The 27,014-nt window shown below is 53.5% G+C and overlaps 5 protein-coding genes and 1 long non-coding RNA gene across 35 annotated transcripts; 3 read left to right on the plus strand and 3 right to left on the minus strand.

Moving 5' to 3' along the window:
- Positions 1–295: 295 nt before the first annotated feature.
- On the minus strand, positions 296–11,317 carry BAG6 (BAG cochaperone 6). 26 transcript variants are annotated; one of them, XM_059399827.1, is made up of 26 exons: positions 11,095–11,317; positions 10,314–10,440; positions 9,091–9,208; positions 8,792–8,988; positions 8,504–8,557; positions 8,266–8,340; positions 7,404–7,642; positions 6,745–6,874; positions 6,070–6,267; positions 5,616–5,868; positions 5,196–5,300; positions 4,977–5,084; positions 4,742–4,854; positions 4,550–4,637; positions 4,062–4,345; positions 3,382–3,673; positions 3,055–3,224; positions 2,818–2,871; positions 2,584–2,686; positions 2,364–2,488; positions 2,042–2,188; positions 1,885–1,944; positions 1,632–1,778; positions 1,445–1,552; positions 771–917; positions 296–481 (listed from the first exon to the last, which is right to left on the minus strand). In XM_059399827.1, the coding sequence occupies exons 2-26, from the start codon at positions 10,425–10,427 to the stop codon at positions 386–388; spliced, it is 3,525 nt and encodes a 1,174-aa protein (XP_059255810.1). In that variant the 5' UTR covers positions 10,428–10,440; positions 11,095–11,317; the 3' UTR covers positions 296–385. The 26 variants fall into 26 exon arrangements, with proteins under 26 accessions (XP_059255810.1, XP_059255811.1, XP_059255812.1 ...); XM_059399828.1 differs by lacking the exon at positions 11,095–11,317 and adding an exon at positions 10,917–11,076; XM_059399829.1 differs by lacking the exon at positions 11,095–11,317 and adding an exon at positions 10,897–11,076.
- On the plus strand, positions 11,277–12,196 carry LOC132017793 (uncharacterized). Its single transcript, XR_009404407.1, has 2 exons — positions 11,277–11,367; positions 11,865–12,196. It is a non-coding gene; the product is annotated as an uncharacterized LOC132017793 (long non-coding RNA).
- A 1,333-nt stretch (positions 12,197–13,529) lies between these two features.
- APOM (apolipoprotein M) lies at positions 13,530–15,682 on the plus strand. Its single transcript, XM_059399849.1, has 6 exons — positions 13,530–13,730; positions 14,121–14,275; positions 14,565–14,638; positions 14,739–14,837; positions 15,005–15,103; positions 15,536–15,682. Exons 1-6 carry the CDS (start codon positions 13,617–13,619, stop codon positions 15,559–15,561), a joined length of 567 nt encoding a protein of 188 aa, XP_059255832.1. The 5' UTR covers positions 13,530–13,616; the 3' UTR covers positions 15,562–15,682.
- A 122-nt stretch (positions 15,683–15,804) lies between these two features.
- On the minus strand, positions 15,805–18,354 carry C5H6orf47 (chromosome 5 C6orf47 homolog). Its single transcript, XM_059399848.1, has one exon. It carries the CDS (start codon positions 17,453–17,455, stop codon positions 16,592–16,594), a length of 864 nt encoding a protein of 287 aa, XP_059255831.1. The 5' UTR covers positions 17,456–18,354; the 3' UTR covers positions 15,805–16,591.
- A 1,208-nt stretch (positions 18,355–19,562) lies between these two features.
- On the minus strand, positions 19,563–22,825 carry GPANK1 (G-patch domain and ankyrin repeats 1). Of its 4 annotated transcripts, none has more exons than XM_059399852.1 (4): positions 22,708–22,825; positions 21,637–21,945; positions 20,723–21,347; positions 19,563–20,180 (listed from the first exon to the last, which is right to left on the minus strand). In XM_059399852.1, exons 3-4 carry the CDS (start codon positions 21,331–21,333, stop codon positions 19,736–19,738), a joined length of 1,056 nt encoding a protein of 351 aa, XP_059255835.1. In that variant the 5' UTR covers positions 21,334–21,347; positions 21,637–21,945; positions 22,708–22,825; the 3' UTR covers positions 19,563–19,735. The 4 variants fall into 4 exon arrangements, with proteins under 4 accessions (XP_059255835.1, XP_059255834.1, XP_059255836.1 ...); XM_059399851.1 differs by having other exon boundaries at positions 22,521–22,825; XM_059399853.1 differs by lacking the exon at positions 21,637–21,945.
- Positions 22,826–23,024: 199 nt separating this feature from the next.
- CSNK2B (casein kinase 2 beta) lies at positions 23,025–26,963 on the plus strand. 2 transcript variants are annotated; one of them, XM_059399855.1, is made up of 7 exons: positions 23,025–23,157; positions 23,748–23,830; positions 24,508–24,610; positions 25,122–25,237; positions 25,683–25,758; positions 25,907–26,096; positions 26,728–26,963. In XM_059399855.1, the coding sequence occupies exons 2-7, from the start codon at positions 23,759–23,761 to the stop codon at positions 26,816–26,818; spliced, it is 648 nt and encodes a 215-aa protein (XP_059255838.1). In that variant the 5' UTR covers positions 23,025–23,157; positions 23,748–23,758; the 3' UTR covers positions 26,819–26,963. The 2 variants fall into 2 exon arrangements, with proteins under 2 accessions (XP_059255838.1, XP_059255839.1); XM_059399856.1 differs by lacking the exon at positions 23,025–23,157 and adding an exon at positions 23,327–23,435.
- Positions 26,964–27,014: the final 51 nt, after the last annotated feature.

Genomic DNA, 27,014 nt, shown 5'->3' on the forward strand with positions numbered 1-27,014 from the left:
AGTTGCCTGGAGATTGAATGTTTTTTTACCAGATAGTTTGAGAGCCCGATGCTAACCTAGAAACAGGTTTTGCCCATTTCTGAACTTTTCATTTACATGTAAGATGCTTGTGTGTGCTTGCTGTCACCAGGCTTCATTTCAGCATTGTGCCACATGAATAGTAAAATGCAGTGCACGGCTGCTTGCCAGGAAGGTTAAAAGCTGTCTTCTATTGCTGGATTCCTAGAGACTAGGAATTTTAAACAAGCTCAAGGAAAACAAAGTAGTTAAGAAAGACAACTTAAGAGACAAAAGAGCCAGGAAAATCTGACTTTTATTTCTTAAATACTGTGAAGGAAGATGGGGGAAATGGTCCCCTGGTGAGGGAGGGCCATAGGGCAAAGAGCTAGGGATCATCAGCAAAGGCCCGGTGGGCATTAGGGAAGCGCTGGGGACTGTAGTTGGGGTCTTCCTGCAGTCGCTTTTGTATATCAGCCCGGAGCTAGAGAGAGAGAGCAAGCAGGTTGGAGAGGCACCAGCCAACGCCCTAGGATCCCAGCAAGCACGCAAGGCCATCCCTTAGGAGCTAGCATTTCCCACCAGCCACACTGTGGGGAGCCCGATAATGGCATCACTGAGCCTTCCCGGATGCCACTAGGGAGAATCTCTTTAGAAAACACCAAGTTGTAGCCCCAAACTGACCAGTGAGTCTCTGGAGGGATCAGAGAAGAGGGGCCCTAACCCGACCCCTCCCGCTAGACCATCCCTATTCTGCTTCAAGGTGGGGGCACCTGCTGCCTGTAGCTCTCCTGAACCTCTGGTGCCTCCAGGTCCCGGCTCAGGCTCTCAGGGCTTGTCAGGGGCCGAGCTCCGGCTGCCTTAGCTGCCCGGCTCACGGCCTCTGAGAGAAGCAGCTGGGGGCCCTCACCCTGCATCGTCTGGGGGACAGGGGATCGGGAGGGAAAAGAGGATCAACGTCAGATCCAGTGCCACCGCCCAGCTCACCCTTTCCAGGAGCCAACCACTGAGTTTCTAGGCTAGAGGAGAGAAGGGAACTGGCCCGTGGGTGATTCTGACCGCAGCAATGCCTTCCTAGTTTTATCTGGCTCTGGCCGAGAGCGCACTGCATGCGCTGGACTTGCTCTTCAAAACACGAGGGGCAGGATGAGTCGAGCCATCCAACACTCAGAGCTAGTAAGTCCACGAGAGGAAGCCCACCTTGAGGGAACAGGCCCCAGCCACACGGGGGTCAGGTGGCCGGAGGAGGAGGACAGCACTACTGGCATGCGCTAGTGTGAGGTGTGCCGCCGCCACTGTGAGCAAGTCAAGTTCCAGGAAGGCTTCCTCGTCCACTCAGCAATAGGACAAGAATAGGAAGAATTCCTTCCAGCTCTAACTAGTTTGATTCTGAACACGACAGGGAAACTGGGATAGAGAGAGATCCTCAGCGAAGAGGTAGACCAACCTTACGTCTCTTGGCAGGCATACCACTGAGGTAGGCATCACTCAGGGGGGGTTGCGGCTTCACCTTCCGCTGGCTCTGAATGTCCTGCTGGATAATCGGAACCCACTCCTGGGGAGGGAGAAGATAATGAGGAACTGGCACAACTTCTGCCTGCCCTTGGCCTCCCAGCTCACCTCCTGACACTTACTGGGGGGACTGCAGCTGCCCAAGGCTCTGTCTCAGCTGAAGCTCCATCCCGCTCGTCACGGGAGCCGCCACCCTCAGGAGCAGGAGGTGGCCCTCGGGACATGGCCTCTTCTGCCGTAGTGCCCGGGGCCGGGGAAGCATTCTCCCGCTGCGGTTCAGCAGGAAGATGCAGGCTTCAGCATCCCTAGCCTCCAGCCCTTCCATCTGAAGCCCTCCGCTCCCCATTATCTGGCCCCTTGACCTCTCCCTGTTACCTGAGGCTCAGGGGAAGTTCTTTCTGATCCCTGAACTTCCATTGGCTCCTCAGGAAGGGGCTATGAAATTGGGCAGAGAAGGAGAACATGAAAGGCTCTCTCAGGCTTCTCTAGTTCACTCAAGTCCCCTGACCCCATAGCCCATCAGGGCCCTTACCTGGGGGGGATCACCGACCCTGCGAACGTATCTGAGGATGGCATCAGGGCCCACGGGCATGTGCTCCAGAACCACCTGAAGCCTCAGTCCCATCATAGTGGTCAGCCAGCTCACCAAGGATGGGTTCACCCCACGAGACATGCGACGCTGAGGGCAGAAAGCAGCCTTGGAACACAACATCTTCAACCCACTTTTGAAAGGTATCAAAGAGTAAAGGATGACAGTTCGGAGAAAAAAAACAAAACAAGAACTGCAGGATAGCAGAAAGAATAGAACTCTAAAAAAGTAAAAGGCTAGAAATGGGGGGCTGGGCAGTGCTTACAATTCGGCCATTGATGACTGCAGCCAGTTCCATCTGCTGTCCCCCCAAGCAGTGCAGGTTGAGGGCCAGGCATTCAAACAGGCCCTGGTTACACAGCTCCAACAAACGGGCCCCAAATCCACTGTCTGTGGGCAAGATGCAAGGAGGGGACGCTGGCACCTGGCAGCCCTTGTGCCTCTGACACCCCTGATGTCCACGACCCCGCATGCCTGCCCCTGACCTGTGCAGTGCAGCACATGAGCGGCAATGCTGTTGAACTGCTCTTGGAGAAACTCCAGGTTTGTCCGGATGATGTCCACACCAGGCTGAACCTGCACCAGAGACTGAGAAACGAGACACACAAAGACAGCCCATTTCAGGAACCCTGCAAAACTAGGGATATCAAGGAGGCAGGAGGAACAGCAGCTACCCTGACAACACCTGGGAGACAAGGGGATGGAGAAGGGCTACTCACAAAACTCTCCCGCACATATTCTTCCAGCCCCGTGATCAACGTGTGGGTTGCCGTCTGTGCGAGAAACAGCACAAGTTTAGAGCCAAGCTCCAGACCTCAAGACACTGCCCTCCCATCCACCTCTAGTAAGTCCAGGGCTTGGGCTGGAGCAATGGCTGCTTTAGGGGATAAACAGTCAGAAAAAGGAATGGAAGCTGAGCAAGAGCTAGAGCTCCAGGGCGGAGGGTCTTCATTTACCCGTATGTTACCAGGCGTGGGCTCTTGGCCACCCAAGTAGTGCTGGTGGAAAAAGGATCGCAGCTGGGGCTGAAGCCGCTGCAGTGGCTGGAAATGGCCATGAAGAAGCATCACCACATCCACCATGGAAAAGTTCTGGCACAGAAGAGAGAGCAGGGCCCCAAAGAATCCTGGGAACAGGAGCCAAAGTCAGCAGTGGCCTTTACCACCTGGCCTGCCCACCCACCGCCAGCCTGTCAGCCTCATCCCACCTCAGCCACTCCCCTCGACAGAGGCCGTCGACCTGCCCCTCCCTGGAGAAGGCCAAGGCACCCCCAGCTTGCTCACCGAGGGCCCCATCAGCCCCAGGCTCGAAGATGTTGCTGGATCCACTAAGGCGCTGTATGAAAGCGGCGATACTCTCACTGCTGCCAGCCCGGGCCCCCAGGGAGCCCAGCAGGGAGTTCAGAACACCCTGCACCACGGAGGTAAAAAACTCCGGTGAAAGGCTCTCAAGACCCAGGCCTCCAGGACTCCCTGCGCCACCAGAAGGGGACCCCGGTGGGGGCATGTTCTGCTGCTCGGGGGCCGGGGGTGCGGGTGGGGGTGGTGGAGGGGGCGGAGGCGCCGTCTGTGTTGCCTGGCAGACAGAGGAGGAACACACAACAGAAGACAAGGTGAGAAATGGGAACAAGGCACCAGTAAGGCACACACCAAAAGGAGCCTGGAAGATGGAGAGCTCCGCTCTGGTCTTTTCTCCCGGAAGCAGAACAAGCACGTGTGGTCAGGTGGCAGACGCAGGCGGAGTGCTAGCCCCTCTCCCGCTGAACGGGTTAGGTACGAAAGCAGCCTTCACAGCCCTGTCTTCCTCTTCCAAATGGGGGGCAGGGATCAGAGTCAAGGAAGTCCCAGGGCTCCCTCCCACCGACAGGCCCCCAGAGGCGGGAGCCCAGCAGCAATATCATAGCAACAAGATGCCAGTGCCTAGCTGGGCTCAGGGTAAGCCAAAGAGCAAGCCAGCCACTAACCTGCAGAAAGTCAGTCATGCCCTGCAGAAAGGCGGGGACGCCAGGCATCGCCACAGTGATGGTGGGAGAAGCCATGCCAGGCCCTCCGGCCCCAGGCCCCGCCGGCCCCAGCAGGTTCCCCAGGAGCTGAGAGAACTGCAGGTCGGCCGCAGAGGGCTGAGGGGGTGGAGGCTGGGCAGGCCCCCCAGGAGCAGGGCCGGCTGTGGTAGCGGTGTTGGTGGTGCCGGCACTAGCTGAAGCAGTGGCAGGGGCCGGAGGTGGAGCCATTCCTGGAGTCCCCTGAGCTAGAGAGACCAAAAGAGAAAAGCTAAACTCTAAGGAAAAACAAAGACACCACAGCACTGCTATTCCAGTCTCCCCAGCACAAAAGCAAAGACAAAGGACCTATGCAGAGATCAGGGAAGCACCCATGAGACCAGGAGAGGAGCACCAGCCTCCAGAGCTGTGGCCATCCCTTCACTGGGGGGCGGGGAAGAACAAGGACTCACCCACGAGAACAGGCTGCATCAGAAGCTGCCCCACAAGTCCGCTCACCATCTGGGCCAAGGAGGCATTTGTACCCAGCCCGGCGCCCTGCTGAACAGAGAGAGAGGAGGCTTTCAGTCCTGCCCTATCCATTCCCCACCAGAGGATTCTCTCCCCAGACTCTCCCTCACCAGAACTCCTGCACCCTTACTCACTAGAGTACCCGAGACAGGGGGCCCCCCAGGATGGGAAGGCCGAGCCTGTGGAGGGGTGGGCCGGGCGATCACCACCCGGGTCGGAGCTGTCGGAAAGCCTTGCACCTGCTGTCCTATGGGTGGCAGAGGGGAGAGACCAAAGAGGGCTGAGGGCTGGGCCCTGGCCCGCCAGCCAGCAGCACCCACCACCGTGGACCATGCCCCACCTCCCAAGCTTCCCCTTCCGGGTCATTACCTGCGGCCGCGGAGGCAACAGCTGCCACCATGGCCTGATGAGTGATCTGGTGGGCGACGGCGTGCATGAACTCAGGGGGCAGGGAGGGCAGCTGGATGAGGGTGGAGCCTGGGGGGCGGGTCTGATGTAACCTTGAACCTGGACCCCCTTCAACCCACCCACTTGGCCCTACCCCTTCTCTACCCAGAGCTCAGCCTGCTCTGATGCCCTTACTCTTACCCAGGGTCTGGCCATGACCAGGGGGTCCTAGGGGGCCAGTGGGAGCACTCGGAACTCCACCGGGCTGTGTGCCAGAATCTGGGCAGGGAGACAGAGAGAGTGGCCCTGAGACAGGCGGGGCCGAGGTCTAACTGTACCCTCCTGAGATCAGCATCTTTCAGGCCCCATCCCCTCCACCAGAAAGCCTGCCTTTCCCTCCATCTGGACAGGGAGGAGGCACTCCCTTTACCACGCACACAAATCTGCAAGGACTAGTCCCTCCTCCCCACACGAGCGGACTAAAGCTTCTGCCCCATTCCTCTGCTCCAGCAGCCGGCCGTGGCCTCTCCTGTCCACATCCTCGCTCCCTCACACCTCCGTGCCAACCCATGTCCCGTGTTGCATACAGCTCTGCTCTACCAACGACCGGCCCTAACTCACCTTGGATGTTCATGTGCATCATGACCACGGGTTCCACGCTCTGGTGGGAAATCCGAATGACCCTTGGGTGGCTGGTGGTCGGTGGGGGAGCTGGCCCTGGCGGGGGAACCCCCTCGGTTGAGGACTCAACAGTGGTAGAAGTGGGAGCCAGGGACGAGGCCTGCCCAGGACCAGTCGGAGCTGCCTCCGCACTGGCAGCCGGGGGGGGCCGAGTCCCATTCCCCGTCATGGTCACAGTGGTTCCCACGTTGATCTAGAGGAGATGGATAAGGCAGGAGTGAGGAAAACAAGAGTCTAACCAAGGGCACCTGAGACAGACTTCTCCAACCTCTCCATTTTCCATCCCTTTGTATTTCCAAAGTCCCTACCCCTGTCACTTCAAGCCTGATAGCTACTCTGGGTCGTTCCACCAATAGCCGTGCATTGTCCATCCCTCCAGTCTCACCCAACCCACCTGAATGGGGATGGCTGCCTGCTGGAGCACCATGGGAGTGGTGTAGTGGGACATGGGCCGGACCACGTGCAGGTGTCGCGGGGGTGCACAGGCCAGATTGCAGCGCAGGTCCGACAGCGCCACGAAGGTGTTGCCCAGCAGCCGCAGGCTCTCCCCCACCAAGTTAATCAAGCGCTGATCCTCTTCACGCCCCTCTTGCTGTTCCCCGGGGCCAAAGCACAAAAGGAAAATGTATTAGGCTGAAATGAACCTCAGTAACAAAAGCAGTAACACCCTTGAAGAACACCATGCTGTCTACACCTTTGTGCACAGCCTGGGAAGATTCTGGGTGGGCCCAGTCTCAGCAAATAATTTCTATTTCACATACATAAAAAAAGTTTCCTAGATGATCAGCACGTCATCACCTACTACTCCTCTTCCTCACTCTACGTAAGCTTCCTAACTCCCTCTACATGCGCTTCCTGAGTAACTCGCTCAAAAAACTGAGAAATAAAAACATCAGACATCCCCAAGATTATCACCTTCCCTAAAAGGGAAAAAAGGTCACTTCCTTCCCTGTCAACAAAAAAAACCGTTTTGTTGCAGACAATGTCATTTTTAGGGGGAAAGGGTTATCTGCATTTCAGCCCGTTCCACATGGGACACAATGGGGGTGAGGGGGCAGGTGGTGCTCACGTTGTTGTTGTAGTCCGTGGTGGCAGCAGTGCCCAGAACCTCGTAGTAGCGCTGCAGGAAGGGCTGAAGGCGGCTCTCCAGCCGCTGGAGCTCCTGGAGCACTTCAACATACTCCGCTGGGGAAGGATGGCTGTGGGCGAACCCGAGAGAGCGAGCTAAGGCTTTCCTCGGATCCCCAGCCTCCCAACTGACCTAGACTACGCTGCCCTCTCTCTCCACAGCCTCCCACACCCCTGGCTCAATCACTTCCAGGACCAGCAGAACATCCACCCTATACCTGCACCCACAGTGAGACAAGGAGAAGGAAATAATTGCTTCTGCCTTCCCCACCACATGACCCCCATCCCTATGATGGCAAGGAACAAACTCTGAAGGAAGAAACACCGCCTGTGTGAACTCAGAGAAGAGAGTCTTGATTGGGCTCAGGAACCACCACCTAGATTCCCTTGCCCCAAGGATAGCAGTGCTTCTGGCTCAAATGCCAGCCCCAACCCCACTCAGGTGATCCAGAGCCTCTCTCTGCCCCTCTATGCTAACCCTACAGATAACACTGCCCGGCGGTATCCCCCCTTCTCCCATCGGACCAGACCCTTCCCGGCTCTCATCCTTCACTGAGGACCCCCCACCCCCCTCCCAAAGGGTCCCTTCAGGGTTCTCACTTGGGTGCATTTGTCTCTGGGGCAGGCGTTGGGCCCACAGGAGCTGGGCCAGAAGGGGTGAGTTCTGGGCTCTGGGCTGGGGCACGCTCCTCCACTTCTTCCGCCTCCATGGGCTCCCGAGGAGGCACTTCACTTTCAACTGGTTCTGATGTTTGAGAGCTCAAGGCTCCAGGCTCCGGGGCCACAGTTGGCGTCTGTGGGGGTGGCTGACTGTGCTGTGCTTGGGGTCCCCCTCGACACTGAAGGGGAGAGATTCAGGATATCAAAGGCAGAATGAGACTGCTGCAGTTACTCAGTCAACAGAGAACAAATTGCAGAAGGAGCTCTAACTAGGCTCCCTGAAAGCAGGGCTTTGCACCGGTCTCTTTGACCCTCCAGCAACCAGCACAAAACTTAACAAGACGCATAATAAATAAACTATAATACTTGAGAATTACTAACAGAAAAGAGAAATGATGGTTCCCTAAACCTCCATGAGGAGAATTTAAAAAAAAAATCACATGCTACAGTCACTCACAACACAAACTAATGAAACTGGGACATCTCAGCATCAAATATATTAATTAAAAAACTAAAAAAGCATGAACTATTTTCTGTAATTGGAAAAAGATGCCACAAGAGTTATCTACTAAGTCTGCAACACACTTTCCAAATACCAGGCACCCAAAGGTTTGGCAGGAACAAGATAGCCCAACAAAGATACTTTTTCTGCCCCCAAAGAGTGAAGACTGCAGAGAAGAGACCAGATTAGGCAGGAAGAATCCAGCTGATCTGGCCAGTCACGCCTTCGCTGCCAGGCAGACACAGAACGCTAAGAGAGAATGAAGAGACAGACCAACCCTAGCCAGCCTTGACCACTGACCTCCATCCGGGATAGTAAGGTCTGTATATCCCTGATCATGTGCTGAGCCATCACCAGCCGTACTCGGGGCTCACTCTATACAGTAAGAAAAATAAAATGAGGGTACGTCTGAGATAGAGGCATGAACTCTACCACCCACTGAACCAGGACCCAGCCAGCTCCTCAGCCAGGTCCTCCCCCAACCTTATGGCCTCCTTCTCCCAGATCCCCTTCCCTGACCCTCCCAGGCCCGTGATACCTGAATCGGGGCCTGTTCCATGTTGATGTGAACATCCACAGCAGAGCCGTCACTCTGGGAAAAGGGTAAGGGAAGTTGCTCTGGGAGAAGCCAAATACTAAGGCCCCCACACCTCCAACTCATTCTTTGGAGCCCCACCCTTTTTCTCAAAGACTGAGGCCGTATCAGACCTCAGGAACCTGGAAACCCAATCTAAACACCGAGACTCCTATCTCATGAGCTCTCTGCTATTACCACACCAAACCGCCCTTCCCCACAAAAACTGGTCTAAGTGGAACACAAGCTTACAGGAAGGTTGAAGGTTCCAACCATGACATAGCTGTTGGCATTCCGGTCATGAACAGAGGCCCCAGGCCCCCGAGTACCAGGTGGGGGTCCTCCACCATGGGTGGCTGAGGCAGAACCTATCCCAGAAGATGCCCCAGAAGGGAGCTGAGTCTGAGGAGGAGCCCGTTCCACGAGGTGAATAACCTTTCCCCCAACATCTGCAGGAAAAAAAAGATACACACCAAGGCATTATACGATCAGGTAAGCCCAAAGCCTCAGCAGATCCCTCAACCTCTGAACTGCCTTCCCCAAACTCTTACTGTATTCCTGGAGCTTCTTATCATCCTGCAGAACTCGTCCCTGATAAATAAGCCGTTGTTTCTCAGACGGAATGCTGACAGAGGCAGCGATGTGCTCTTTAAACTCCTTTACATTCATCTACAAGGGAAAGACACCAAAAACCATCAGTGAATGTAGGAAAATGGAAAGGACAGAGGGGACAACTGACTTTTGGGAGTGAGGGGTAAAAACCACTCAATCATAACATCACTACCCATTTGTCTTGATTGTGAGGTAATTATTGTGCAAAGCCCCAAACTAAGAAATGTTAACACCTGTCAAAACAGACAATAAACATTAAAAACTTCAGGTTATGTGCCCACAAGAAAATTATGTGGCTGAGAAAGAGAAAAGCTAACTGACATTCCCTTCTCTCCCTGGCTCCCAAAGGAATGTGTGTCTACAGATACCAGTGACCCTCCCCAAACACAAAATGATTCAACTCTGCAATCTCAAAAAGAAATGCAATGACAAGGAAGGGGGGAGCAAAAAAATCAAGTTATGGAAGGAAGACTCAACCGAGCAAAAAGAGAATAAACACTTTCCTAACTGGACAAGTGAGTCTTCAGAAAGTATCAGACTGTTTATATACAACTAATAACAAAAGCCCAAACGGGTTTTTTTTGTATACATTTTAAAAGCTATGGACCAACCCCTCAAGATTTTGTCTCCAAGTATCATAGGAATTAATGGCAAAAACAGCTTTTAATGTCTCTGGCATTAGAATCAAAAGATTCAAATTATGCTACAGATACTAGTAATTCCACTCAACAGTCTGTTAGGGATCTACCTGAGCTATGGGCTCTGATTTCTAGCCTTTAAAAACACAATACAGACCTGACCGATTTTTGTTTTTAAGACTTGAATTTTGGATCTCTGTTTCCCTTCCCAAAGGCAGGAGCTATGTCTGTCCCTTTGGGCTGGGGTTCACTCGCTGATGGCATATAGATTCCTCCTTCCTCCATATTTCCCTCTGTGCTGAGTTCTATCAAGGTGGAAAAAGGCAGAACAAAATCTGCCTCATTCAACAGAAGCCATACCTTCTCACTCAACAAAAAACACCAGAAATTGTCCTGTCTAAGGTATGAACAAAGGAACCAATGAAAGAAGATTCAAGGACCAAAAAATCATGCTCTTCTCTCAGGATAAGAGGCCTGTAAGAGGAAGAGTTAATGGGTGTCTTCCACAAGTGCTGGGGTCTCACCTGGGCCCCCACAATAAAGGTCCGAGTCTGAGAGTCCAAGGTCTTCACCAGCACCTCCAGGCTGTCAGGTTCCTCCATACTAGTAGTGGTACTGGTACTATCACTGGGCTCCATGGCCGACAGCTCCCTAAGGAAGAATAGAGGGAGGGAGGCCTGCTGTCGCCCGAAGCAGATTTTAATACACCCGGAAGCCTCCCCGGTCTGAGTCTCCGCCCTAATACCTAAAGAGTTTCTCCCACACAAGCACACACACTCACACCCGCCCCCATCCCCCTTCTGATTCCGGGGCACGGGGAGAGAAACACAAAGGGCAGGAGACCGACGGCACAGGGAGCTGGAGGACGGGAAGATGGGAGGGGCTCCACGATGCCAATCACAATAAGGGAGGGCCAGTCAGGCTAGAGAGCCGGGAAGGTAGGAAACAGGAGACCAGTGTCATCAACAGTCGCGATACCACAAAGGCCTAAAAGGTCGGCAAACCCTGGGGAGCACACGAGAGCGGGGGATCGCGCCAGAGTCTGCGGAGACAGTGGTTTCGCGCACGCGCGCCACGCCCATCGAACCCCCCTAAGTCACGACAGACCCGAGATGACGGACACTCACGGGGGGCCAGACTGGCTAGCTGCCCCCCTCTTCCGCTTCCCCCGATGTTCCAGCAGAGCGGCGCAACCAACACACACCAAACACACACCAGACACACAGACATACACATACAAACACACACACCCCACCACTACCAACACCACCACCCCGGGCTCCGCCCCCGAGTTCCCCACGGTACCGTCACTTCCGGTCTCCCCCAACTTGCCACCGATGGCCACTTCCGTTTCCCCGATAGTATTTGGGGATCGCTAGGCGGTACTTCCGGCTCCCCCCAGGTCCCCAAGCTTAACTTTTGTGGGGCACGATGAGGAAGTTCACGGCCCCAAATAGTGAATTCCTTGGGGCAAGACGGGCCGGGGCCGGCCTGGATGGGAGGGAGCCGAGCACCCCAAGGAGCCGCCACCACCGTCGCCCGGGGGACCGTACTGCGCCTGCGTCCGTCGCAGTACGCGTGCGTACACTCTTAGGCCCCCCCCTACCCCCCCCCCCCCCCCCCGCTAACGCTGTTCATTTTTTCTGTGCACGCGCTTGAGCCTTGGGAGGTTGGGGTGGCTACTATAAATGCCTGAAAGTAATTACCAGATGAGATGCTATTCTTCGAGAGGCTTTGGACAGTTGTGTGCCTCTTGGGAGTTTGGGGACTGGGGATTGTGCCTCGTGAATCTATGTTAAAGTCTTGGCTAGCAGACCATTTGAGGCGGCACTGTGCTGGCCTCCTAAAATTCTGTCATCTCACTCCGGCCATCGCGGCGCTACTCCTTCGGCGCCTCCGGAAGCCATCGTTTCTTTAGGCGGTTGGAGGTGGCTCGCGTGCGATCGCGTCGTTGGGGCTGACCTCGGTGCTGCCCGCTGGGCGTTCGGCGGGTTGGGCGCCATATTCCTCGCCGGCGGTATGCAGCCGGGAGGACACGCCATGTTTTGGAGCACTGAGGATTTACTGCTTTTCAGGACTTTCGTCAGAAAGGGCGCCTCCAAGTTTGGGAATTGGGAGCGAGTGGAGTCAGACTGCAAGCCAAGGACCGAAAGCCAAGACTCCGATCCTGGGATATTGAAGGGGCCGTCGAAGGGCTGGCGCAGACTGCGATCGATGGGCAGACTTGGCAGTCGGCACCCCACCCCCGCCCTCGGGCATGGCCCCTGGCCCCGCGGCGCTTCGACTTAGGCCGCGTTGCTGCCGGCCTGGCTGCCCCCGGTGTCCACAGCCTTTCTGGAATTCGTAGTTTCTACCCAGGTCCCAGTACTGTTTCAGTTAAGTGTTCTAATAAACACCTGTTCAGCGAGCACTTGGTGTGCGCCAGCCAATTTGCTCAGGATTTTTTGTATTGTCCCACTTAAAAGCCTTTCAACGCCTGAGATAGTTACTACAACTTACAGGGGAGCACACTTAGGTGAATGTAAGTGGCAGAACTGACAAGTCCAGGCTTACCAGACCATACGTCAAGCACTTCTACTTTACTGCCCCAATAAATTGTTGTATTTTATATATATTTGCTTCTTATTATAAAAAGTGGCAAACACTACCTCCAAATGTTATAATGGGCTCTCATATACCCATCGCCCAGTTGATTCTTTTCAACTAAATCGCAAGCCCACAGCAAGCCTCACCTCGGAAATTTTTTGGCATTGTGTGGTTTATACATAACCTATTGAGGAAGCCCCATCTTTTATGGCATTCATTGCTCCACCCACTTGGCACTATCCAATGAGTGCCTCTTGACAATTCTTTCCATACTATTATTTGAGAATCTATAGCCCACCAGAAACTGTAATAGGTGCCTTTACAAACATTAATTATAGCGAATATTTACTTTGGAATTAACCATGTGCAGGCCTTTGCTAAGAGCTTTACATGCATTATCAGTCTCTATGAGACTGATGATTTGGTCATCTTACAAGTGAAAAAAGAAAAAAAACAGGCATAGAGATTAATAAAATTGTCCAAGATCTAACAAATAGTGGAGTTAGGGTTTGCACCCATTCTGTCTAACACCAATATCTATCCTCTTAATCCTTATGTAACGTAGCCTCTTCCTTCTAGTAATAAATGTTGCGTGAAGGAGCTTGCATTAGTGAACTTTTCTCAGGGGTGTACATACTGTTCCCCTAATTACAAACTTCAGAGAGAAGGCCTCCCATCCACCAGGTCCCAACACCTGGTTCATACCTGTTCTAAAAAAACTTACCACGCTGTGTACTGCAATGATTTGTTTCGTTTACACAGATAGTATTTTTTTCTGGTCTCAAGGCCAGTAACTATGTCATTCACTTTTGTGTCTCTAGGGCTAAGCTGGGCAAACAGCTAGGACTCACAACAGTTTGCTAGGTGAATGAATGAAAGAATCAGTTCACCTCTCTTCAGTGCTATACAACAGAACAAATATCTAGCTCAGATACTGGCTGAAAGACCACAGGCTTCTACCTAGAGGACTCAGCTCTCATAATTCCTGAGACACCCTGGACATGCCAGGGTATATTATGGAGTGTGATGGCATCTAGAAGAGGGGGAGGAAGGCCCAACACTGTGGGTAATCCAGACTTGGGCTGGAAAACAAGGTTGAAGTTACTCATTAGCAGGTGAAAGGGTCAAGGGTCAAGGCAAGGGGGCTGGAAGCAGAGTGGACTGAATAACTAGCAGGGGGAGAGAGAGCAGTTAAGGCACGGGCCACTTCACGAAGAGCACCAGCTCCCTCCTGCCTGAAGATGTTCCACCAAATATGGGCAGCTCTGCTCTACCTCTGTGGTATTCTCCTTAACTCCATCTACCAGTGCCCTGAGTACAGTCAACTGACATCTCAGGGAGTGGATGGGAAAGAGGTATGGACTGAGAATGGGGGAAGCCGATGGTGGGGCTCTGAGGGACTTGGGTGGGTTGCCTTGGATGACCAGAACCACGCTGAGAAAGGAAGGGAGAAAGGATGTATCACAATAACGAATGTGAGAACAAGTTAATATATATATATATATTAGTACTGTGGCCATCAATGTGGAGACATGGTAGAATTGGGAGGTGGGTGGTTACTCAGGGGCCACAAAGGAAAAGTCACTTAATGACTTCCTGTCATAACCCAACACCTCGCTGGGAAAAAGCAGCTGCCACTCCACTGCTAAGTCCTGCCGTCTTAAGAGTGATGATGAAGAGGTTGAAGCCCTGTAGTGGCCCTGTAGTGGGGACCCACCCTCTACTGATCCCCTCGTTCTCTGCAGTTCCCAGAACCACACCTGGGCAGGTGGTACTTTATCGCAGGGGCAGCTCCCACCAAGGAGGAGTTGGTGACTTTTGACGCTGTGGACAACATTGTCTTCAACATGGCTACAGGCTCTGCCCCCATGAAGCTCCAGCTTCGCGCTACCATCCGCATGTGAGTGGCGAGGAGTCAGAGGCACCAGGAGTGGCAGTCTCTGCCCAGAAAATGAGGACCCACCCACAAAGAGCTAGGTTCTTTGGGATAGCCACTATTTTTGGCCCACTGAGTTCAACAGTTCTCTTAGTTTCCCTCTGAAGAGAGATGGGCCTAACCAACTGTCCCTTGGTAGCCTGAAACCCAAGGGGACCCAGACTTCAAAGAGAAATAAGATGGAATACAGAGAGGCTGGTACTGTGTGGCTGGGGTGTCACTCAGTCTTTCGTTCTTGCCACCACTTCTGCAGGAAAAATGGACTCTGTGTGCCCCGGAAATGGATCTACCACCTGACTGAGGAGAGCACAGATCTTAGAACTGAAGGTTGGTTCTCTCCAGCCCTCACCCTCCCCAAGTCCCCTGGGCTTGCTTGTTTTTGCCTCTCTGTCCTCACACTCTCCACCAACCCCCACCCCCACAACAGGCCGCCCTGACATGAAGACCAAGCTCTTCTCCAGCTCATGCCCTGGTGGAATCATGCTGAAAGAGTCGGGCCAGGGTTACCAGCGCTTCCTCCTCTACAGTGAGTGGGGATGCCAGGCAGGAAGGGTTAGAAACAACAGGAGGGCAGGAGAGCCTCTCACTCTGGGCCCTATGATATCATCCCAGGAGGGCCTGGGTGCCGTCCTTACCAGGGAGGTACTGAGAATCTGGGACTTTGATGGGCCTGGCCCTGCCCTGCTCTTCCAGATCGCTCACCACACCCTCCTGAGAAGTGTGTGAAGGAATTCCAGTCCCTGACCTCCTGCCTGGACTTCAAGGCCTTCTTAGAGACTCCCAGGAATCAAGGTGAGGGGGTAAAGTCCCACAGAAGAGGACTAGGACTCACCAAGTCTTCTGCAGGTGCCAGATGAAAGGGACTCAAGTGATGTCACTGGAGGACATGGTCAAAGGCTGACATCATTAGAGTGGCTGTGCTGACACATCCATTTGTGTCATAGGCTGTGATGGCACCAGAAGGATGTGGCCAAGAGCTGTGGTGTTGGTGTCACCTGAGGGAGCCAGGATGGGCTCTGGGCTACTCAAAAGAGAGGTTTCTTGAGTTTCCGGTGGATAAAAGGGGCAGGGGGTGAGACACATAGGGGAAAGGGCTTCAGGGACCCCTTCTTTGATACGGGGAAAAGCAGGAATGCATTCTCTTCCACCCCATTACCACCAACCTTGCTTTTCTCCCTGGAGTTCCTTCCTTTCCATCCTCCTTTTTCTCCCTCCTCCCACCAGAGGCCTGCGAGCTGTCCAGTAACTGACCTGTGGCTTCATCTGTGCCCCAGATGGATATGATGGGAGCTGCAATTGTGCTGTGGGGAGGAGAAGCTGGAGACTCCCAGCTCCCTTTCAAGAGTAATAAAGATGATTTTTCAATCCTCATCTCAGTTTGGGCTTGTCTCCAGAAAGCAATCCCCCATCTCCATTTCAGTACTCCCCCTGGACCTTCTACCACCTAAACCCCCAGCGGGACGGCGTCAGGAAGGACACTAAGTGATGGTAACTCTCTTTGTAGTGGTATATTTAGGATTTGGTGTGATTACAGTTGTTTATTGCTGAGTGTGCAAACCCCTAACCTGAGTGAGAACTCTAAGCTCCAGGGCTTCCCCATACTGCCTGTCTGAGCTGCCAACCCCTCTGAATTGGCCCTCCTGCCAATACTACCTGCACCATCCCCACTCCCCCTGGCTCCTGGGACCACCCAGATCCTTCCTGCAGGCCCCTGTCACTGTTGGCTCCTATCCACACCCCTTAATCCACCCACCTCACAGTCCCATTCTTCCTTAGGTGGCTCAGATCCTAGGATCCAAGGGCTCCCTTCGGTCTCCAACCACCCTCTTACCCTAGTTAGAGGCCTGTCTGTCCTGTCTCTGGTCTCTTCCACCCCTGGGTAGTTTTGAAAGGTAAAGAGGACTCTTTAGTCTTTATTGTTCACCACCACACTTATTTTTTTCTCTTAAAAAGTAAAGGTGGAAAGAAAAAACTGGAAGTGGGAGAAATGTAAAAGCAAAAAGTAACGACAGCTGGTGAATTCAAGGGCAATATCCCCATTGTCCATAAACAAATATCCTAAACAGCTCTACTCTCTCTTGTGTATGAAGGGGGGCCACGCCCTCACACTCTGGGGTTTCTTCCCCATCCCTGAGGTCCCTGTGCTTATAATCTGGGTCATGGCCCCCACTTTCCTCCTATAGGCCACACTGTCTTCACTCTTGCTCCCACCCCACTCAGGATGGGGGTACTAGGTCACACCTCATCTTGCAGTCACAGCCCCTTTCTTGGGTCTTCCCTCTATTCCTCACCCTCCCTCTCCAATTTCTCGCCATCCAAGTCAGTGGCCTCCTCCTCTCCACTGGGCTCCCGGAGGCTGACAGCCAGCACCAGGGCCTGAAGGAGACCAAAGAGGCAGGCAAAGTGCAGGGGGTGAGCAGTAAGTAGGCTCAACACAGCATGGAGCCCATGCAGGGCAGCCAGAAAGGACAGCAGCCCATGCAGCCAGAGGCCCAGCGGTCCACGCAGGCCCAATGCATCCAAAGCTGCCCTCAGAGGCCTTGAGCACAGCCCCAGCAGGGCTGAGGCCAGCAGCTCCAGCAGGTGGAGAGTCAGGTTGGTTGAGATCTGCAGACACTCCTCGGGGCCCCCCAGGTACTGCAAGGGAGCTCCTGCTCCCCTACCTGGATCCCCCCGCAGCCAGCCCAGCAGCTTCTGACGCCGTCCTGGCTTCTCCACTGGGGCTTCTGGCCCAGGGGGGCTTAGTATCCCTTCAGGGGACACTCCAGGTCTGGTGCCACTTGAGCCCACTGGATCCTGGCCCTGTTTGAGAACAGTCCCTCCAGTCCCCGGTCTCCCAGACTCTTGAGTGTTAGAGACAGTCTTGTCCCACTTGAAGGAATCCATTCTGTTGCTTCGCAGTTGCTCATCTTGGACCTCCCTACTTGGTTCTGGAGCAGCCTCAGAGCTCCTCCGTGATCCTGGGTCCTTGGTCTTGAGAGGCCCCACATCTCCCATGGTTTCTGGGGCACTATCCCAGTCACTCCCTGAATTCTCAGAGGAGCTGTCCGCTCGTCTGAGTTCTGGGGCAGGCAAGTCGGGCTTCGTTGGTTTCCGGCGGCCCCAAGGGCGAGGTAGCCAGCCACTAAGCCGTCGCAGGAACATGGTTGGGATGTGGAGTGAGCCCCCAAATTCTGGAGCTGCTTCCTGGAACTGCTTCTATTCTGTTTGGAACTCAGCCCTCAAGTTTGGGGGCTGAGTGTCTCCTCGGAAGCCAAAGTCTGTTCAAGCTCAGAACAACTGCTGTTTCGTGAGTCCTACTCTGAATTCACAAGTGGCTCCCCCCTTCTCTTTGCCTCAAGTGTGGCAAATGGCTTGTTCCTTTTCAGTTTTGAGGTAAAGTGGGGAAGCACATCCAAATTTATTCACCACCACCCCAAAACACAAGATTCAGGCCAAGAATCCCCAGGACCTGACAAGGCCTGGGTCACCCCCACGGTGTCCTCCCTGGGTTTCTGGGTTTCCTTTCCTACAGGCAGCACCCCAAGTTTCACTCACCAAGGCCACGCCTCAAGGTGCCCCAGAAACTGGGGAGGCGGTGCTCCATCCAAGAAGGAAGGAAGGTGGCCCTGGGTCTCAGGTGCTCCCAATCTGGAGAGTCCTGAACTGCTGACCTAAGGGAGCTCAAGTAGGCCGTCTCTTACTGGGGGTTAGGAGAGAAGTGTTCAGCAAACTCCTGCCAGCAGCGTTCTTTTCTCGATTTAGAGAGCTAGGAATCCTACAGTGGCCCGACAAGTCCCCGAGCACGCAGGTGAGACGCGATCTCCGCAAGGTCAGGCCAGAGATGTCCTGGGAGATTCTCGTCGCGAGGCCAAGCGCGGGCCTGCCTGAGGACCCAGGCGTCCGGGCTCTGCGCGCTGCAACTCCTCCCGGGTCCAGCATCGGGGCCGCGGCCTCAGTAGGCCGCCCGGAGCCGCAGAGCCCGGAAGCAGCTGCACCGGGGCGGGAGGGACAGACGGGGGCGGAGCCCGCAGTTCGCTGGGCGGACCCTACGGATCCACCGCCCCCCGCGCCCCCGCGCCGTTAGTAGCGCCACTGCGCAGGGTGCCAGCTGAGGTCTAGCAGGGTCCGGGCAGCAGTATAAACCTAACAATCTCTCTCCGTCGCCCATACATCCCTGGGTCGCCGGTGCTCCCTTTAGCCTCCTGCTCTTTGGTTCTTCCCTGCACCCTCCACCCCCAACTCCTCCTTTTCATATCCAAGACTTCATGAAAGGCTTTTCCGGAAAAGGACGCAGCTTCCCTAGGACTTGTGTAGATCTTTCCTGTCCCTCCATGCAGATTTTACTTCCTGGGTCTGACAACAGTGAGCTCTCCTCAGGCGCAGCACCTGGTATGAGCAGCATACCAGGGGAGACAAGTGTTGACAAACAGTACATGCTTCCTGCCCTCAGGCGTTTTCACGTTGTAAAATGAAGAACCCTGACTTAAAGTTTACATTTGGGAGGCCAAATGTACACTGGGAGGTTTGGGCTCTAGTTCCGCTAACATCATCCTAGAAGCCAGATATTCTTAGGCCCTTCCAGCCCATTGGCTTCTTCCGATAAGACCCTATCTACTCTCATCACCTCCATGAGCTTTCCCAGGCTTCCCCTATCACCATACATTGTATATTTGGTCACATAGCTGCCGCCTCCTCTAGCTATGAGCCATTAGAAAGTTGGGAATGTCTTACTCCTCTTCTTAGCATATAGTATTTGATCTTGTTTAAAACTGAGTAATTGAGGGGTGCCTGGGTGGCTCAGTGGGTTAAAGCCTCTGCCTTCGGCTCAGGTCATGAACTCAGTATCCTGGGATCGAGCCCCACATCAGGCTCTCTGCTCAGCAGGGAGCCTGCTTCCCCCTCTCTCTGTCTGCCTTTCTGCCTACTTGTGATCTGTCTCTCTCTGTTAAATAAATAAATAAAACATTTAAAAATCAGTAATTGAAAAAATAAAATAAAATAAAAAGTGATTGACTTGGCTGCATACGTCAGCAGATGCTTCCTGGGGTAGGCGAGAATGGCATAGAGCTTGGGCAATTCCTGGTTCAGGAGACTGAAAGAATAGGTGGAGCATTCCAGGCAGGGGCTAGGCCCTGGAAATTAACCAGACTGGCAGAGAGGTGACCCGATCATGCCACAAGGAAGGGCTACCCCTTCTGGCTCAAGTGCATGTGGCTCCCAGACTTTAGCTTTCCCACAACAGCTTCCAGAAAAGTGAATAAACACAAAAGAGGAAGAAGTTTGATTTATTTTCAGCTCTCAGCTCCTCTCTTCCAAAGGCAGAGCCCACCGACTAAAATCTGATGATCTGGGACCTGGAGACCCCAGAAAGTAAAAGCCAAAGTGCCTAGGTCCAGGTTCAGACTTTAGCAACAGACCAGGATCAGACCTTACTTACCAAGGTCAGAACTCAAGGTTCATGTATGTTCTCAGATCCCGCTCCCAGGCCCTGTCCTTCTCCTCCTGCCTTCTCTTCTCCCTCTGGCTCAATGTGGTCACCCGAGGGGCTCTCTCCCTCCCAGCCACGGCCCGAGTATCTCGAGCCAGGAAGTGTGTGACTCGGGGTTGGGGCACTGATCTGTAGCCTAATCCTTCCTGGTCCCTCTTGAGGACAGTTGGGATGGGGTTGGTGCGGCCCTCACCCCGGGGTCCCAGCCCCATTCCAGGCTCCCAGCCACCCCTCAGCAGCAACTTGAAGCCTGGGCTGGAGGCGGAAACCCCAATGGGCAGGTTGGGGGACCTGAGATCACGGGGCAGTGACAGCAGGTGAGCAGTGGATGTATAATGGTTAGAGTCTTGAAAGTGGACATCACAGGTCTCACAGTACCGGAGGGAGGGGGACTGGGACCTGCAGAGGAAAAAAAGAGAAAGAGTTCAGGGCAGGGAAAGAGTTGAGGCCTCAGAGTGGGGTGGCAAGGTGGGAATTCCTTCCAGTCTTTCTGCTAAAAAACAAGTTGCCTTCCAACCCACTTAGCAGTGAGGGACCCAGAGGGGAACAGCTGGGAGAAATGGCAACCAGGCCTCACAAGCTCTTGGGCAGAGCATAATAATGGCTACAATTAATATATATACAGTGTTTACTATGTGGTAAGCATCATTCTAGCACTTTACGTATACTGACCCATTAAATCCTAACAGGTGCTCTTATTACCTGCGTTTCTCAGATAACGAAAATGAGGCACATTAAAATTGGGTTCTTGCCCAAGTAGGTAGAATTAGGATTTAAACCCAGGGAGCTCATATTTATTTTCACTCTATTACACTGCCTTATCAACCTATACTGAGGATCAGGAAGATAAACTTCAGCTCTGTTCTAGAGCCTCTGGTGTGGAGTGGCTAGGAAGGGCAGAACACACTGAAAGATGGGCATGGGCTAAGGCTTCTCCTCACCTGTTCTCTGTACTCCTCGTCTCTCCATGGCTCTCTCTGACCATGCGCGCCACCTCAGGGAAACCTGCTTCTTCGGCCAGCTGAGCAGCATCCTTGCCACCCAGCTCGCAGACGCCTACCCAGGCAGCTCCACGGCCCAGGAGATAACGCACAGCAGCCCCCTGGCCTGCTCGAGCAGCACACATCAGGGGGGTCCACCAGAAGGCATCCCGAGCGTTGATATTGCCCCCGGCTCCCCCTTCCTCACGGGGCTCCAACAGCCTTCTTAGTTCTGCCAGGTCTCCCTCCTGAGCTGCCCTCAGTATCCACTGGGTCATCTTGTCCTCTGCCTCAAGGGATCTCCTTTGTCCATGTCCTCCTGAGGCTCCTGCAGCAGCTTCCCTCATCATTCTTCTCTTCTTCCTCTTTCTCTTTCTGGTAGGTTCAGGCTGAGATCTCTGAGATTCAAGGACCCTGCTCTCATCTGCAATCACGGCCTCATAAAAAGCCCGGGCTGCAGTCCCATCCAAGGTGGGCTCCAGCTCTTCAGGCTGTGACTGTTGCTGCCCATCTTTCCAGAGGTCATTGGGGTTGGTGGCTGGAGTGAAGCTGATGAGGGAGGGCCTAGACATTGCTTTTGGGAGAACTGAGAAGATGAGACTAGATTAAGGGAGTATGAGACAAGCAAGCCAATCCCTTGGTGGCTCTACACTGACCAGAGCCACCCCCCAGAGACCTGCTGGGACAAGAAATAACCTTAAAGTAAAAAAACCCTCTCGTTCCCTAAGTGACCTCACAACCTAGGACCATAGGTCATGTGGAGAAACAGGGAACCCTATAATAACTGCCCATACAGTTTACTAAAGGTTATTTTAACAAAGAAGATTCAATGAAGTTGCCCAGAGGTTGCGTTCTGCCCCCATCCCCGTCCTCACCAATAATAAAAACAGCTTCCCTCTGAAACTTGACCACCAGATAAGATGTACCATTAAGAAAAAAACAATCGGCCAAAAAAGAAAGAAAGAAAAGGAAAAAAGAAAACAATCAGCCTAGCCTTTTAAATCTTCCTTGATCCTATGTCCGGGTCTCATCTTCCCAAATAAAAACAGGCTTTAACACAGAAATAAGAGAGAGAGCAGGGGGAGAAGCTCCAGTCTCTGTGACTTCGTAGTCTCCGTACGGCGAAACGGCGCCACTCTAAGCAAAGGAACTGACGATCAAATGACCCGAACACGCACGCGTGACTAGGAAAAAACACACACACACACACAAAACATAACCTGAGGGCTTAGGCATATGCAAAGCGCTAGGTTTGCAAAGCTAGGTTCAGCTTCGCCACCCGGGACCCTTCCAATAGCATCCGCTCAAAATGCCACGTGCCCAGGTAGCGCGAGGACAGAGGCTCCGTCGGTTGGGGTCCTACTTTAACATAACGCCCCCACAATGCCCTTCGCCTCCCGGAACGTGGCCCCCGCTCCGGGCTCATTTTTTGGAGCTGCGAAACCACTCTGTGAGTTAAGAAGGCTCTGAGGAGGCGGAACGAAACCTGTGGAATGCCCCGAAGCCGTGAAATGAAATAACGTCACGCTGCCCCTCACCATTATTCTGACCAGGGTTCGAAGATCACACTTAGTGGCCGCAGCAGAGGACCCCCCCCCCCCCCCCCCAATTTAAGCCCTAAGAGGAAATGGAGAAGTGCAAGGGGACGAGCAGCAGAATGGCTGGCGCCACCACAGGTGAGCGCACGGGGCCGTCCCGGTTTTCACACCGCTCACCTCAGCCCAGCCCACCCTTCCCAAGGGAAGGAGCCTGGCCTCACCTCCCGCCTGAGGAGACCAGACTCCGGGGTGAAACTGGGGCCCCGACGGGGCCTTCAGTGGCGGGCCTGACTTGGGCGAGAGGCTCGACAGGCAATGAGGACACGGTGGGTTGGCCGGGGATAAGGTCAGTACCCTGGGCTTCAGGCGAGTGCCTAAAGCCGACTCTCGCTGCGTGAGGATACGTACAGGAAACCTGCCCGCCAGCCTTGTTCCTTTCCCCGCCCCCTCTCGGCCCCTCGGCCGCGGAATCCTACAACTGTATTTCCTATACTCCCTGACCCAGACCCGGGTACTGCGCTTCCGCTTCCGGTGGCACCTCGCTTCGCCCGGCCCCCCGAGCGTCCTATTCCTGGGCCTCGCGACGCCAGGGTCGTTCTTGAGTCATCCTGGGATTCGTAGTTCGCCTTTCTCTCGTTTCGCCAGTTTCTCTCTACTAGGGACTTCATTTCCCGGCGTTCACTGCGGCGCCCGACCCTTGGCGTTTGCGCGTTGCCCTTTCCCCACCCTCCCCAATTTCCACCCCCCCACCCCACTTCGGCTGCCGCGGTCGGGTCTGTGGCCTGCGTTGTAGCCCTCGCGGTTCCTTGGAAGCGGCAACTCCCCTCCCCCGCCCTGTTCCCGGTCCCCGTCCAGCCGGTGAGTCTGAGGTCGTCGCCGCGGCGAGTTCCCTGTCCTTAGGCGCGGCACATGGGGTCTCCGAGCGTTGATGTGGGGGTGGGGGAGGAAGTGACCCGGTCGGGCGCTGAGGCTGGGAGGGATGGCCGGAGGGGCGGAGGCGGGTTGTGGGGACTCCTGTGAACGGGACCTCACGGCGACCCCCAGGCCGTGAGAGAAAAAGGGGCCCACCTTTGCTTGGAAAGGATAAACTTCGAAACCTTTAGGAAAGGCGCAGGGGACATGCAGAGACCTGTGGGGTAGGGATCTTGAGCCGACGGCCCTGCCCGACTTCGGCAGCGTTAGGGATATGGGTAGGACTGATGGTTAATACCTGTCCAAAGTGGTGGGACTCGAAGAGTGGTGGGACTCCAGAGAATCTGTAATTTCAGAAAAGGGGCTGAGGTGTGAATAACAGGAACTGGAGAGGGGTGCTCCAGAGTCTAGGATTCTTTAAGGAAAGGTGGCCCCAAATTCTTTCATTGTTGGAGAGCAAAGTGTGGGAGGAGGGAGGATACCAGAGGCTGGGTGGGAGAGCTTGGGCTTTACTTAGACCCTTTTTTTTCCCCCAGCTGACGTGAAGATGAGCAGCTCAGAGGAGGTGTCTTGGATTTCCTGGTTTTGTGGGCTCCGTGGCAATGAATTTTTCTGTGAAGTGAGTTCTCCTCGGTCTCCCGGGCATCTCCACACCAAGTTTGGCTATGTATTTTCCCACATATTTAGTTTCCACTTCTCTTACAGGCTGTTATGGAAACTTTTTCCTGTCAAGGAAAAGTCCCTTCAGTAGTCCCCTTCACTAACTTGTGAAGTGGCAAGACTGTCCAAGTCCCAAGCCTGTTATCTTCCAGCAATGTAACATTGGACAAGTCAACTTTATTATTATTATTAGACTGCTACTGCTAGCCCATATTTTGGGAGTCTGTTAGAATTAAAATGTTGTTTGTGAAAATATTTTGTAACGTGCAAAGTCGTGTGCCTGCCCACAGGACGCAAGCTGTTCAGTCTCCACTTTCCTTGGAAATCCGGTTTCCCCTAAGGAGAGGACAAAATAGATTTGTAGAGATGTGGGGCAGGAGTAGGAACCAGGATTTTGAAAGGAATGTTTCTTTAAGGAGGAGATTGTTATAGCTATTTAAAAAAAAGTAAAAGCTTTTATGGAAAGGCAGTGTACGTGAACAGGGGAGAGAGACTCAAGTAGTTCTGCTGAGTTGGAATTGGTTATGAGGGGAAACAGAAGCAGTTGTGTTGAGAATAAGTCACCAGTTAGAGCAATGTGCCCAGGTCAAAGCTGAGGATTCTGCTATGAGTTTCTTGACTTTCACATCCTGACAGGTGGATGAGGACTACATCCAGGACAAATTCAATCTCACTGGACTCAATGAGCAGGTGCCTCACTATCGACAAGCTCTAGACATGATCTTGGACCTGGAGCCTGGTGAGGCACCTTCGGGGTTGTTTTGTGTGTGCATGGGTTTTTGTTTTTGTTTTCATATTCTTATTTATTTGCTTCTTGAATTTACAAATTTTCTTTTGGTCTCCAACTCCTTTTATCCAAAGTCCTGTCCTTCATTTTGGTCCCCCATCTGATTTTTGCCTGGTTTTGTGACTTACACCACCTGATCCTGTAATTTGGCTCTATCCCCTGATGCTAGTTTCCCCATGGGTCTCATTTCCTTACCTTTTAGTCTAGAGTGCCATCTTTTGCAATGATATTTTTCATTTATTTGTTGAGAGTCGGGAGGGAAAGAAGAGAGAAAAGGCTAAAGAAGTGTAGAGAGAAGGCAGAGTTGCCTTGGGTTCGTGGAGTTTCTGGGTCAAATGCCCAGGTGATGGGTGGTGCAGAGATGAGTGCCAGGCAAACTGTAGCCAGCAGCCCCTGGAGGTGGGTGGGACCTCTAAGGAAGCTGTAAGACAAGTGGTTTCAATCGGCTGGGGCCATGTTTCAGATGAAGAGCTGGAAGACAACCCCAACCAGAGCGACCTGATTGAGCAGGCAGCCGAGATGCTTTATGGATTGATCCACGCCCGCTATATCCTCACCAACCGTGGCATCGCCCAGATGGTGAGGCCTCTCTGCTCCCACTTGACTCCTCTGAGGCAGTAAGGGAAGCAGAGGTTCCTGCAGCGAGGAGTCACGTGTTTTCAACCTTGTCAAGGAATGTAGCTGAGACGAGGGGAAGAACCCCAGATACAGGGACTGGGAATTAACTCCTAATTGGAGTTGTGCTGACTGAGGTGTTTACAGGGAGGGAGACGTTACCTTGGACCGGAAGTTGTTGCAGTCTGCCTCTTCCTCAGGGAACAAACAGCGAATGGCTCTGATGGTCTATAACCTGCCTAACCTCCAGAGGAAGCAGGAGAGTATGAGGCCCATTTGGGCCAGCTTGAAGGGGTCTCTGGACAGAAAGGCAGGAGTGGAGGACAGAGCAATGTGGGTTGGGCTGACGAAGGGATTGCCTCTTCTGTTCATACCTACCCACCAACCCCTTTCATTTTATTCGCCTCAGTTGGAAAAGTACCAGCAGGGAGACTTTGGCTACTGTCCCCGTGTGTACTGTGAGAACCAGCCAATGCTTCCCATCGGTGAGTGCTGGAGAAGGGAAAGGAGGCCACATCAAGTGGCTGGTACTCCTGGGAAGGAGTTGGGGCTCAGCAAGTCTGGGCCTGAGTCTTGGAGGGAGGTGGGGCAGGCTTGGGGGTGCCCGGCCTGCTGAGTCTGGCTGTCTCCCAGGCCTTTCAGACATCCCAGGTGAGGCCATGGTGAAGCTCTACTGCCCCAAGTGCATGGACGTGTACACACCCAAGTCATCGAGGCACCATCACACGGACGGCGCCTACTTCGGCACCGGTTTCCCTCACATGCTCTTCATGGTGCACCCCGAGTACCGGCCTAAGCGGCCCGCCAACCAGTTTGTGCCCAGGTGGGGAGCAGGGATAGAATCAACCAGGGTCAAAGGAAAGGTTCGGGATTCCCTAGAGAGAAGGGAAGACAGGGCATGGTCCTTTCTTGAGGTTTGCCTTTCTCAGAGCATGTAACCTTGAGAAAGGTATTTGCCTCTCTGTGCCTCGGTTCCCTTATCCGTGAAATGGGGATGATGATAGTACTTAACCGATAAGGTATATTTAAATAGTTGCTTTTGAAAAACATTTGGCACCTGAAGCACCATTTAAATGGTAGCTGTTTTTGTCATCATCTTGGGTGTTCAACTTTTTGCCAGGAACAAGTGTGATTTATTTTCCCAGAACATCATGTTTATTGGGAAGAACAGTTTGGTATTATATTGAAACAAGTGCCGATCTGCACACACGCAAACATACACATACGTGTGTGTGTGTGTGTGTGTGTGTTTACATGTAGCCTAGAATTTGAGTTTTAATGGCTGTTTAAAGTACGTTTCCCAGTATCCTGGAGGGAAGACATTTGGGAGCCACTGTTCTTAAGTACTGAGCAGACCCATGAAAAAGTTAGGGTGGGGAGGTGGAAACTCAGGCCACTGGCAGGGACAGGGTGGGGCTCACACTGCTGCCTCTCTGACCTCTGCCCCGGCCCAGGCTCTACGGTTTCAAGATCCATCCAATGGCCTACCAACTGCAGCTCCAAGCCGCCAGCAACTTCAAGAGCCCAGTCAAGACGATTCGCTGATTCCCCATCCCACCTGACCCTCAGTCTTTGACACCTCCGATCCTTTGCTGCCACCCTTTCAGGATCCCTCTATGGTTTTTAGTTTAAATTAAAGGAGTCATTATTGTGGTGGGAATATGAAATAAAGTGGAAGAAAAGACCATGAGCTGGTCTGCTGGTGCTTGGGGTTGGGGGACGGGAGGGTACTGCTGTGCCT

This window comes from Mustela nigripes, chromosome 5 (genome assembly GCF_022355385.1).
Source record: "Mustela nigripes isolate SB6536 chromosome 5, MUSNIG.SB6536, whole genome shotgun sequence".
In the NCBI taxonomy this organism is placed as follows: Eukaryota; Metazoa; Chordata; class Mammalia; order Carnivora; family Mustelidae; genus Mustela; species Mustela nigripes.